The 13,455-nt window shown below is 41.0% G+C and overlaps 1 protein-coding gene across 4 annotated transcripts in view; it reads left to right on the forward strand.

Moving 5' to 3' along the window:
- The first annotated feature begins 296 nt into the window (after positions 1 to 296).
- Positions 297 to 13,455, forward strand: part of TAX1BP1 (Tax1 binding protein 1) — a 92,554-nt gene continuing 79,395 nt past the window's right edge. For all 4 annotated transcript variants that reach the window (XM_005296993.5, XM_065583401.1, XM_005296994.5 and 1 more), the window contains exons 1-2: positions 297 to 435; positions 3,093 to 3,276. In XM_005296993.5, the coding sequence (XP_005297050.2) occupies positions 3,100 to 3,276 (177 nt within the window). In that variant the 5' untranslated portion in view covers positions 297 to 435; positions 3,093 to 3,099. The remainder of the gene's footprint in view (positions 436 to 3,092; positions 3,277 to 13,455) is intronic.

The raw sequence follows: 13,455 nt of genomic DNA on the forward strand, positions 1-13,455 counted from the left end.
GGGGGAGGAAGAGCTATAGGACAGGGTCCCCAGGGTTAGCCCGGGGGGAGGTGGGGGAAGAGAGCGAGCGCTATAGTGCACGATCCCTAAAGCCAGTGTGTGTGTGTTTAGGGGCGAGAAGCAAGTGGTATGGGGCCAGCTCCCAGGTGTCGGGCTCTGGGGCTAATCCCCTCACTGGAGGGTGTATGGGACTAACTCCCGGGCTTCTGTAGGTGTCTGCTGGGTAGGGGTTGCTAGGAGACCACCCCAGGCCTAGTCGCGGGAGGGGCTCGGCTTTCTCAGAGCAGGCCCCGCCACGCCCCCCTCGTCCAGCAGTTCCGGCGCGGGACCGGAAGTGACGTTGCAGGGGTGGGCCCACGACAGCTAGGTGCTGATCTGATGACGGTGGCTGCGGTGCCGTGTTGATGTCCCCAGCTTCCTCCGTGGGCGTCCCAGGTAAGGGCCTTTCTCGGTCTGTCCGTGCCGGGGCGGGGCGGCAGAGCGCTCGTGCCCCGTGACTCCGGGCCCGGCGGGGAGGGGGGCGCTACATGTTCAGTCTCGTAGCCTCAAGTCGCTCTGCCCGGTTACCGGCCGCAGCGGCTCCCTGGCTCTCGCGGCCTCTGTCGGCCCAACCGCCTGGCACTGGTCAAAGGGGGGAGGCGGCGGTGTTGCTACGGCCGCTTTGTGTTGGGGAGGGGGAAATGGGGGCGGGGCTGGATCTCCGTGTGCGGGGGAGTGCGGGGGGGAGGAAGGGGAATCCATGGCGAGCAGCGGAGGGGTGTCGGGGAAAGGTGACCTGTCTGGGGTCAGTCGCGCCTCGCCCCGGCTGCTGATGAGGAAGCGGGGAGGGCTATCAGGCGCTGACCGCCTGGCACCGGAACTGCTTAGAGCCCAGCTGCAGCAGGAGGGGGCAGAGCTGGTCCTTGTTTTCCGAGGATCTGTTCCTGACGTTAAACTACGGTGTGTTGCGGGACGCCCTGTTTAGTGTATGGCAACAGCGAAGTGTAAATGCTTCTTCTGGCAGCCAAGCCAGCTCACTCTGAGCTGGGTAAACAAGCGGCCCTCGCTGCTTCACGACGTCTCTGGGGTCATCCTTGTAACTCTAAATAGGTTTCAGCTGCATCCAAACTTCACAGAGATTTTTCCTACCTATAAGTAATAATCCCAGACACATTCTGCTGATTTACAGAAATGCAAATTTGTAGAAGACTAGATGAGCCTGTTTTGAAAACTGTAAAAAACAGATTTCAGTAAAGTTGTTGGTCGTGCCAGATGGCTTGGCTGTCTGCAGAAACTAATATCTTTGTGTTTGTATTACTAAAAAGATCTTAAGATTTTTTTAAGCAGTGAAAGAATTTTAGAATTACAATTTGCTTGTCACTCCTTTTTGTTTCGGTTACTCTTTTGCACTTCACACCTTGGACAATGAAAATCAAAAATATCAATTTTTCTGCAATTCCTGCTGTGATGTTTTGGTTTCAAGCACCAGTGGGGACTGCTAAAAACAAATATTTTAATTAGACTTAAAGAAAATTGTGGAAACTGTGCTGCACGTTTGTAAAAGTTAGCTTTTATAGAACTTATATTTTGGATAAAAGGTGAGGGGGGTCTCTTAAATATCACTTCTTGTTATTCTGGGGGGGAAGGGAGAGTGAGAGGCGAGAATGGAACAAGTATATCCAAGGAATAAAGTTGTACTATGTTTGAATTGCTTAGGCAGACCCTTAACCCCAGTGGGTGCTACTACCCTAATATACTTCAGCCCTGTCATCTTCTCTTTCCTTGTCTCTCCAAAGCTATGTTAATGTCTTCCTTTACACTTAATTTGCTTTTTAATTTATTTTGTGTAAATTGAAGTTTAATTTTTCACCTGTACTTTGCAGTCATGGGGAATCGCTAATTCAAAATCTTATTTTACCATTTTGTTGTGTTGGTGAAAGTGCAGAACTGTGTTGATCCTTATTTAAAGTTTAATCTAGCGAAACAATATGCCCTTGCTTTTAGTGCATGGTTTATGTATTGAACTAAATCAGATGGTAATAGGCTAAAGATATTTGAGTTTAGGGCTAGAAAATCTTGTTTAATCCTTCCTGGATTTGACTGAGCAGTATCTGTTCATTCCAGTTGCCCATTTTATTTGAAAAATGGGGCTAACTCTTAACTGCTTTATTTTTTTAATTTTTGGAAATATAGTAATATTCTGGCAAGCTAGTGGGAACATTCTAAGAGCTGATTCTACTCCCTCTCACTTCAGTGGGAACTAGAATTGATCAGCCCCCTATGGAAATATTTCCAATGGGTATTGGGAGTGTAGTTCCTGAAAAAATATGTTTTACTGATGGTTCAGTTGTCGCCTGAATCAAGGCTTGTACTCAGTTGTTGTAATTTCTATAATTTTTTAATAACAGCAACTGCAAAATGGAGCAAGATAAATTGCAACATTCAAATATTCTGCCTGCTCTCCCTATAGATGTATAAAGCTTTAATCTTGTTAACACTTGTGCATGTGCTTAGGTTTACTACCATGAATAGTGCCATTGAAATCAATAGGACAGCTTCTTAATAAACAGTTTAATGTCTTAGAATGAAACTAGTACTTGTGTTTTTAAAAAACCACACTACTGTTTCAGTTACAGCAACTGAGGAGTGGACCTTCCTGTTTGCTTGCCATACGAGGTGGGGCACCAGGCTTAGTAAACTTCTCTCCAGAGAAAGAACAGCCGCAGGCTGGGAGGGGAGATTATGGCAGTCCGCAAGCCTAGGGTGCTCTTTACCAAGGCAACCAGCATCATTAAGAATATTGGTTGTAAGTCATAGCCCTCCTTGCCTCTGGATTCAGAGACACCCACCTGGAGTGCTCCATCTTGTTATTGTCTTTGGACATGCAAAGTGAGCTACCCTTTTGTCCTTAGAAGTTGTATAGACAAGGCAGAGTATTTTGTGAAACCTTGTGCTGTAGCTGCTCGCTATGGAGTATATTTTCTGTGAATAGAGAAATTTATTTTGTAGGGCTCACGTTGCACCGTTCAAGAGAACTAAACTCATTTATGATGTCTTAGACTATTCTTCTGGTATAACTTTTCTGAAGTAATAAAATTCTAATATTGTTACAGAGCAGTCATGTCATCCTTTCAAGAAGCTCCATCTTCAAGTAATGCTCTGCAGACTTCCAACTTTGCACATGTGATCTTTCAAAATGTGGCAAAAAGTTACCTTCCTAATGTACACCTTGAATGTCATTACACGCTGACCCAGTATATCCAACCACACCAAAAGGATTGGGTTGGTATTTTCAAGGTAAGCGAGTTTGTACTTTTTCAGTAACTGAATATCCATTGCATTTTAAATTACTGATTCAAAAAATAAACTCTAAAAGCTCTTTGAAATGTTTGTGGGATAAATCCTGGTGACGTTAGATCTTGACGCTTGCAAAGTAGTGTCTTATCTTGGTTTTCAAATATGCTAATTGCAATACAGGTATTCTAAGTGAGCTGGTAGCACCATCTATTATGAAGGAAGCACAATGCTTTCTGTGATAAGCAACTGAAACAGAATCTTGTAACTTTGCCAAACTATAACTGTTTGGGATGAAATTTTCCATGCTGGGTGTCTTCCCAAAAAATTAAGCTTGATGTGAACTTCAGCCAAAACAGTTTGGCTATTTCTGAGAATAGGGGTAGGGAGAAAACTGTTGTCTTGCTATGTTAAATTCTAGCAACCTTTTCTTTGAGAAACTCTAGTGCGCCCATGTTTTGGAGCAAAGAACTTTGGAAGGGGTATGGTCTCTGTTTTAAGGATGTGCCCTTTCCAGTCCCTGTGAAAATCTGCCCAAATTTGGCCAATTTATAATAATGTGAAAAATCAGTTTGCACATGCTCAGTAGAGGCTTGCTAGAGCGTTGTAGCTCAATTACCCAAAGAGTCTGTCCACGCTGAGCAAGCTCCTGCATAGGCCTGCAGGGGACTGAGCAGGACTTTTCTAGTAATAGAAACTTCAGGTTTCTGTGGGCTGGTCAGGGAACTGAGAGCAAGGACTGTCTCCCCTGTGCTCTGAGTGCCCCCCTTGGTATTACCAAGGCGGCATGTAGTAAGAAGCCATTTGAATAGAATGGTGGTGGAAGGAATCAAAGGTGAAGGGGAGGAAAACAGAGTGGGAGTTGGGATAGTGGGGAGACTGGCACTGGCTGGGCAAGAAAATTAGGAGTGGGAGGCTGGTGGGGAGAGCCTGAAACTGGATGAGGAGTGTGGGAGCTTGTTGGGAGGTGGAGAGACATAGCTTTTAAGGAGCTTTGGTGTGCCAATAGAATGGGGACTGGTTGGCCAAAGAGACTGGGACAGGGAACCTGGAGGTGGGGCAGTAAGATTGGATAAAGAACCTGGGGAGGGAGACAGGTACTGGAAGCCAGTGGGATGAGGAACATGTGCGTGGGGACATCTGAAGGGGAAGATTGAATGAAGAGTCAAGACAGGGGAAGTGGGACTGGCTAAGTATAGACACTGGAGACATGGAGCCAGGGGAATAGAATTGGAACAATGGGGGGCAGACTGGGACTCAGAGTCCATAGAGAAGGACTGGATGAGAAGTCCGAGGAGTGGACATTTGGACCGAGAAAAGGAGTAAGGAAGTAGGGAAGAGAAAGGACTAGCACAGTGACAAGTTGGAGAGGACACAGGAGAATGTGTTAGTCTTGGGGGAAATGGCAGAACTCTGTGTCCACTGGAGAATGCTCCCCTCCAAAACCTAGAATGGTACCTGAAATTCTTGTCTCCCTATTTCTCTGCTATCAGCCGATATTTGTGAAACGCATGGGCAAAGTGTCTCATCCCTCTCAAATGCTGGTCCAAATAGAGGATTACAACTCACGATTGCTATCGATTACTCTGCTAGCCCAAGTGGCAGAGACTGTGCAGTGGATCTAAAGGTTCCAGTCCTGATGACCCATGTGGATGTCAACATCATGCCACATGATGCTATTTCTGTAGTTTTGTTGTTGTTGTTTTTCCCCAGTATGATGCCACATAGTGGAATTGTGTGGTGGTTTTATTTATTTATTGTCTGCTTTAAAAAAAAAAAAATTGGGAAGTGACACAAACACAATTTATGTCAAAAAGGACATTGGTGAGATTGCAAGGAGAAGCATGAGACGTTAGGAAATAAGTTAACTCTGACATCTGTGCAACCTCAATTCAGTCCCTTTGTGCGAATGCATTGTAAGAGTCTTCCATTACATGATCACATACTATATTTTCCACAGGAGCCCTGCCTCAATCAGTGTGCAGAGTGGATGGTGTTCACTTAATGAGAAAAACTGTTCAACTGTGGCCACTTGCTTTATTTATTGCACATTATTCAAATTCTCCTCTGAAGGCAGGATTATTAACTAATTCATGTGCTTTTCTGTGGCACGCATTGTAGTATCCACTTCACAAACAGGTCTACTGAGAGAAATTTGGGGTTCTGGTACATCATGTTGGCTGGGGCCCCATCCTCTCCCGTTTCATTTTATTTACACAGATATTAGACATTTTGGGAGGGCTAAGGTACTACTTTTCCCACCCAGACGCTGCCAAACCCTGTTCACAAACATAGTTAATCTTCATAACACCCCTGTGAGATGATACATATGGGCAGGTGAGGCACAGAGCGGTTAAGTTCAAAAGTATTCACTAATTCTTACTGCCCAGTCAGATATTTTTAGCATATTTAGCATTATGTAGCACTGTTTATCTTCAAAGCACAACTCCCATTGACTTGGGTTGCAGATGCAAGTGCTCAGCACTTCTGAAAATCAGATTCCTGGGTCTCAAGTCAGACACCCAGAAAATGAGGAACACACAATTAATTCGTACCATCTCTGGAAAGTTTGTTTGTGACTTGCCTAGGATCATATAGGAACTCTGTGCCAGAGGCAGGGATAGAATCCAGTTTTCCCAAGCAGCATTCAGTTACCTTAACCAAGAAACAGACCCTTCTCTTCCTCAGTCCCCTGCCTCATTTGTTGCAGAAGATAGAAAGGCAAATGAGGCAGGAATCCTACAGACAATAGTTTTCTTCACTTTGCAATCCTGACTCATCCCCAGAGCTAGGTCCATTCTGTACACTTAATCAGACAGTGGTCTTGTGGGGGGGAAAAAATAGCATGTGATCATGTAATTAGACTATATGATAAAGTGTACCCACAAGGGGGCCAAACTAAAGTTGCAGAGACAGCCTTAATTCTGGTGTTTAACTTTTAAGTGCTTGATTTTGCAATTGTGATTTATTTATTTAAATGTAGCTTGTGTAACAATACAGGAAAACAAGCAAGAGTAGGACTATTACAGAAAAATGAAATGTTTAAAGTTGTAGCCTTTTCTTATGACTTTATCAACTTCCATTTATCAAATATTTTTTTTCTATTTTTTACATGTAGCTAAAGTTAAGTCTCTTGTTAATGTGTTAATTTTTAGAATGTTATAGAAAAACTTCTCTGTGCACCTCAATAATTGCTCGCAGAGAAAGGATGTTGGAGAATGTAGGCTCTGTTTCCTGCCTGTTATCTGTAGATCAAAACCAGGTGAGACGGCAGTGGAAGGAACTATGGAGCTCAGCATTTGGAGTTGGCTTCATTATAATAATTCGCTGAGCTTCGCTGCAGTGTTCCTCCTGTCTCTAAGATCATGTCTCTTGGATGTTTCTCCCACAGTTTTCCATTATTGTTGACAGAATTTTATATATATATATATATATAAAATAAAAAAAAGGAATGCAAGGCAATTTTTATATATATACCGCAAGGAATGCAAAGCAGGCAAGGGAGATGCAATATATATATATATATATTGCCTGCTTTGCATTCCTTGCTGTGTATGTCTTAGGGTTTGCCTACACTAGAAAGTTTTGTCTCTTAGCTATATTGGTACTGTCAAATGTTAGGTTTAAATGCTCTTCCAAGTAACGACATCTCTAGTCTTCAGATTGTCAAAAGGTAATACTTTTTTTTTTTTTTTTTTTTAAAAGACCAACAAATCATTTTTTCCCATAGATAGGTACTGTGACTTGCTTACCTCTATTGTATCTGTGGACATTGTACAATCACTCTCTGCAGCATTGAAATGAAATTGCTACAAGAATTATGCAGGAGGAGTACATGGGTTTTATAAAGGAGAAATTTTTTTAAGCACACATTTTGTACATCTGTAAAGTTTGGGGGCAGGAGAGAATCAAAGTATGATTTCAGTCATTTGACTGCGACTGAATAAACCTGGTACGTGAGGTAAAATGCACATCCATTTGAAGAATGGAGTTGCAAGCATTCCACTGGAATTTCAAAGGAATGTTTTAGTGAAGAGGATAATGGGATTAAAATGTTTTACTACAAGTTTGCAGTAATAGGCAGTGACTATTTGTATAACAGAGTTTCATTTTGTTTTATAAATTAATTTAAATTATGACAATGAACTCAAATTTAAAGTTAGGAGACATTTGAGGTTGTAATTGATTATGGGTATATACTACTACTGTAAGAAACTTTGAATTTAAAAAACATCTTTAAATTTTGGAGTTGGCATAATTTTTTAGATGAACTGGGAAGAGGCAAGGTAACCCACATATAGTCCTGTCATTCTTTTGAAGGAGTTAGAATTTAAATTTTAAAAACTGATGTTACATGCGTTTGATTAAAAATCAGGGAGACAGTTAGCATACATTCTAGTGTCCCTGTTTAAAAGAGAAAAAATTCCAAATCTAGCCCCATAAGATTGGTTTGTTTTTCTTCTTTTTAAACATTCTTTGTAGTAAAATGAAAAATGTCTGATCGAGATACTGCTTTCTTGCTGAAACAACCATTATTGATACAAGATCAGACTCTGTACTGGGGACAAAGATTATAAACGACTGTTAGAGATTGATTATACCTTGGGGTTGCTGGGAAAGTTGATGAATCACACTTGATTATTATTTATGAGGTTTAGAAAGGTGAGTAATAGTGAGAAGGATACGATGCATGCCTAGTGAAGTGGGTCTGCAAGGGATTCTGAACTCACTAAATAACAAGAATGATTAAAGTCCTATGTAGTAGTGATCTTGATATTGTGTCTAAAGAGAATCAGGCTTCTGTCAGTGACCTCAAAGTGTAAGTTTATTGGCGGTGAATGTAGAGGGATGGGAAGACCTTGGCTTTTTGTGGAGGAGAATGAATTGCTTAAAGACCAAAACTGTTCAAAGTTTAAATGAATGCCATCTTTGAGTCTTATGGGACGTTATTGCTGTTGCACCAGTGATAGTTGTGTGTCTGTATTAAAAACTGTTATGTCAAGATGTCTAGTGGAATTTTCATTTAGTTAAACATAAGAAATTACAGGGATGGATGAGGGACCTGACTAAGATCTAAGGGCTGTGTACACTATGGGAGTCACAGTGGCACAACTGGAGCTATGCCATTGTAGTGTAGATGCTTCCTATATCAATGCAGTTAATCCACTTCCCTGAGCAGCAGTAGTCCTGCCTGCACCATGGGTTAGCTCAGCTTAACTACAGAGCTCTGTAGTGACGTAGCTATGTCAGTGTTCATTTTAAGTTTAGACAAGGCTTTGTTTGTTTCCACATACTGAGGTGAGTTGTGGTATCTTGCCATCTAAATGTGTCCCTTTGTAAAACTGCGTTCTCTCTCCCCCCTCCTCCCCCCCCTTTTGTCCTTTGCTGCCTCTGGTTATGTATATACAATTTGCTCAGTGTAATGAAGTTTGCCCTAATTCCTTTTAAGGCCTTCATTTTAGTACTTGCTCCTATTCTTTTTGTCCCTTTTAGAATTCCATCCTTAAATACAGTTTTAAACTGATTCCTTTCACAAACAGTCAGTTTCCCCATTTTTTGTGTGTTGTGTAAGGCATTTGTTTTCTCAAGCTCCTAGCCTGGGTTCTCAGACATCCTCATGGAGAGAACCACAACTTAAGTGTTTTATCTCTCCTTGCCTTTGGGGTTGCAGGACATTGTTGTAGCAACTATAGCAGTTGCTTACATGAATAAGTAATTTTAGCAAAGGACTAAATATATTTTCAACTGTCCTTAATGCAATAAATGTATTGTCTTTTTGAAATTAATCATTGTTTTCTCTTCTTTTTGTTATCATACCCGTTCTGTTCCTCTTTTGTGCATGCTGCTCGTTTCCATCTTTCTCTAGGTATTCCTTTTTCACTAAAGGGCTGCTGATGGTGCCTGGCTTCTGTTTACTTATGTTATGGAGCAGTGGCCTGAAAGGGAGGCAGCTAGACTGGCCTCATTTGCAGCTGCTTTTACAGGCATTCTGGCAAGGACATTTGAAGAAGATGAAAAAGAGGAAGTGCCAGCACCATGTTACCTGTCAGTTCTCAGTTAATCACCAGCAGGCGCTTTCTGAGCCACCAGTGGTTAATAGACCATAATTGGGGAACTGGTGTCCTAATTAATTTATACATGTTTCTTTAAATGAATTACCTTGCCTTCTGAATTCAGACTCATAACTTTGGACAGATTATGACATGTTGTTCTAGGCCAGGGGTAGGCAACCTATGGCACGCGTGCCAAAGGCGGCACACGAGCTGATTTTCAGTGGCACTCTCACTGTCCAGGTCCTGGCCACTGGTCCGGGGGGCTCTGCATTTTAATTTAATTTTAAATGCAGCTTCTTAAACATTTTAAAAACCATATTTACTTTATATACAACAATAGTTTAGTTATGTTATAGACTTATAGAAAGACCTTCTAAAACGTTAAAATGTATTACTGGCACACAAAACCTTAAATTAGAGTGAATAAATGAAGACTCAGCACACCACTTCTGAAAGGTTGCCGACCCCTATTCTAGGCTGTTCTTTAATACTGATATTTTCTTTTTGACTGGCTTTTTGCCCTTTTAGAAAAAAAGTAAATTTATTTTTCTGTTTATGTATTGATGCCTGGTCTGAGTTTTAAGCATAGACAGAAAAAGAGAAAATTGAATGACAAACCATGGTAAGCCTTTGAATTTCTCCTGGGGCAGACATACTCACCTTGGGTGTTAGTGCTGAAAAGGTCAAAACTTAAATTGGCATTAGTGTCAATGCAATACATGGATTTATCTGTGACTTAATGTTTCAGAGAGAATTGGAAACTAGATCATTTGTTACTTCTCTGAGCTTCTGAAGACTCAAAACCAAGCTATAACAGGAGTATTTAGTGTTTTTTTTAAACGTTTATGATCTGTACTTCTACCAAATATACTTTTGTTTTTCAGTGCACACACAGAAGTGTTGCTTCTGATTTCTCCATAATGTCCTAGTGGTGTATTTAGAAGGTGATCACATTAGGTTGTCTTAAGTACCTACCTTTTCTCTATCATCATATCTGAGCATCTCACAATCTTAAATTTATCTTCACAGCACCTCTGTGAGATAGGGCAGTACTTTTATTCCCATTTTACAAATAGGAAACTGAGCTACAGAGACCGTAAGCATCTTGCCCAGAGGAATAGGGAATTGAACCAAGGTCTCCTAAGTCCTAGGTTAGTTTCCTAACCAGTAGACCATCCTTCCTCTCTTCCTTGTTGCTTTTCTTTATAAATAGTTAAATACTTAGTTATAAATAGAGACAAAGGTAGGAAAATCTTAAAAAGCAAATTTTATTCATACATCTAGCATGAAATGCTGTGGACTGAGTAGGAACAAAATCCAATGTGGAGACTATTTAAAACAGTTGAACCACCTACATATTATAATAGAAGGGAAACACTCTTTACACAAAAAGTGACTTATTAGTAAGGCTACATTTTAGTCATGGGTATTTTTAGTAAATGTCATGGACAGGTCACAAGCAGTAAACAAAAATTCATGTCCCTTACCTGTTCATGACTTTTACTACAAATACCTGTGACTAAAACTTTTGGGGGGGCCCTTAGGAGGGCAGCTCGGAGGGCACCATAGGTGCTAGGGAGGGGAGGGCAGCCTGGGGGGGGGGGAGGCGGGGAGGGAGGAGGAATCTATCCATGTGTTGCTGCAGGGATGCCTTGTGATATTTCTGCAGGATCGACATTGCCAGGATCAAATATTCACATATCATACTTTATTTCTCTCTGTTCAAGTATGCAGAAGCACAGTGAAGTTAGACAACTGGTACTCCTGGGGGAATACTGCGCCAAAAAATTCTGCACACAATATATTAAAATTCTGCATATTTTATTTGTCAAAATAATGCAATATAATTACTCTGGTTTCAATTATTTCGGTAACTTATTTAAACTACAATACAATGGATGGAAAATGTGAGTAGGGAGCATTGGAGGAAATCCCCAAGCCCCCTTGCCTAATAATAATGTAAGTAGGTTTGACCCTTTATTTCTAGTTATTAGTCAAAAAATATATGCAGCCATATGCTCAGTGTTACATTGTAGGCAACTGAAGAGCAAGTGAGGGCTGGGGAATCAAACTCAATATTTATATTGGCTACTGACCATCTCCAGAAAGGTCAGTAGTAAACAGTTCATGAAGCACATTTTGATAGGAAATTTTTTCAGTCCAAGGATTCAGACCAGTTCTGATCACTAAATCATCATAAGCATTTATAAGGTCATACTGTCCTCTACTCTGGCAATGTAAAGGAGCCGTGAAACTCTTAAACCTATTTTATACTCCTGAGGAAATTCACAAATACAATAGGAATAATTCACTAAGCAGGTAGGCTGCTATATTCTGCTCTGACTGAGGGGACAGATCCTGCCCCATGCGCCTCCTCAGAAACATCCCAAAGCTCTGCTCCTCCACGCTGAGCTTGCTGAAATAGTGAGGGAGAGAGTATGTCTGTCTCTCTCTCTCTCTCTCTCTCTCTCACATATGCATATTTGCTGGCCCCCGGCGGTGATTCATGTCTCTACTGGCTGCTCTGGGTGCCCAAGCCAACCTGCCTGTATTGCCGGGGAGGAGCGAGTGACTGCTCTTGCACCTTCCCTTTACTTCCTCATCAAATGTAATTTTTTGTGGGGAAGCAAAGAAATCTGCAGGGGACATGAATTCTGCGCATGCGCAGTAACACAAAATTCTCCTAGGAGTAAACTGGAAAGTAAGGCAAGATTGAATATTATATAATAAAGGTTTGCAGAAGCCTTTGAATCAGCTACAAGCCTAATACATCTACAGTGGAACTATGTTCTTAAAATATTTTGCTGGCTTTTCCAGGTTTGAGTGAAGAGGCCCACACCAAAGCTTCAGACTGATGAGAACATTGATGTAATTTTTGTGTATCACTATACAAAGAAGCTTGGCCTCTTGAAGTGCAAATAAAGGCCTTAGTGGGTGACCATCCTTTGTCGCCCAGCTTCAGTTCTTGTTTCAGACTTTGAGGACTTTATACCAATCTTGACTGCTCATGCCATCTATAGGTCAAATCCTAGCATCCGAGCAACATTTTGATTTCTTGAATAGCATGATGAATATTGATTTTCGTGTTGCTGCATTACATAGATATAGACTGAACCATGGATTCTCAGCTTTGGGGTCATGACTTCAAGGTCCGTCATGAGAGGAATGCAGTGGGGTAGTTGGCAAAATCTCCCAGTTTTAAAAATGAGGGGAAAAGTGCCTTATCCCACTAGAGAAGCACTGTACTGTCTCAGCTGAACTGATGCTGTTTCTTTCCACTTGCATCTCCTCTGAAGATGCATCTGATTTGGTAGCCTGAGCCAGTCTTGAACAAAGAGGAGGATGAAAAGGATTGCATACACCAGGGCCAGAGGAGGAAATGGCTTCAGACTCTTCTGCTACAGGATCTGAAAATGTTCCTTTTTTTGGTAGAGAAAATGGATAAGATAATACCCTTTAATGTGGAAATGACTAAGGACACCTGGACTTAACTAATAGTGTCCTTGAGTTGAATTACATAAATTTTTTTCCTTTGTCATATAGATGTATTAGTTTTCTTAAAGTAGTTACATTTGATAAGAGAAGAATGGAATAGCAAATAGTCAATCACTGACAGAAGGAATAGTGGAAGGAAAAAACAGTGTTATGCTACCTTGCATGCATCTATGAAATTTAATAGAAGTTTCCTCTTTCAAGTAAGAGGAATTAATGTACTTTTTTTGGTGGGGGGTCAGCTACTTTTTCATACTTATGTTTTAAACAGATTATTATTATACAACTCAACTGATAAAACCAGAAAGACACATCTGATACATCATGATGTATGTTTATTCAGCTGATGCACATCTACCAGTTTTTTAGCAGTAAGGTTGTACCTTTATTTTGGCTTCTACCTAAAGGGGTGGGGAACAATGTTCCTTCTCTTTCCATTCATGTGCAGAATAAATTTTTATGTGCATCGATGTATGTGCAGATGTGCGCTACCAGTAGAAACAAAAAACCTAGTTTTTAAAAATATATATTATAAGTTACCATAGGGATAATTAGGCATTTTAGAACTCACTACTCAAATAAATAAATTTAAGTGTAAGAAATAAAAATTATCAAATGCATAGACCAGTCAAAACAC

The sequence above is a fragment of the Chrysemys picta genome, chromosome 2, assembly GCF_011386835.1.
Source record: "Chrysemys picta bellii isolate R12L10 chromosome 2, ASM1138683v2, whole genome shotgun sequence".
Classification (NCBI taxonomy): Eukaryota; Metazoa; Chordata; order Testudines; family Emydidae; genus Chrysemys; species Chrysemys picta.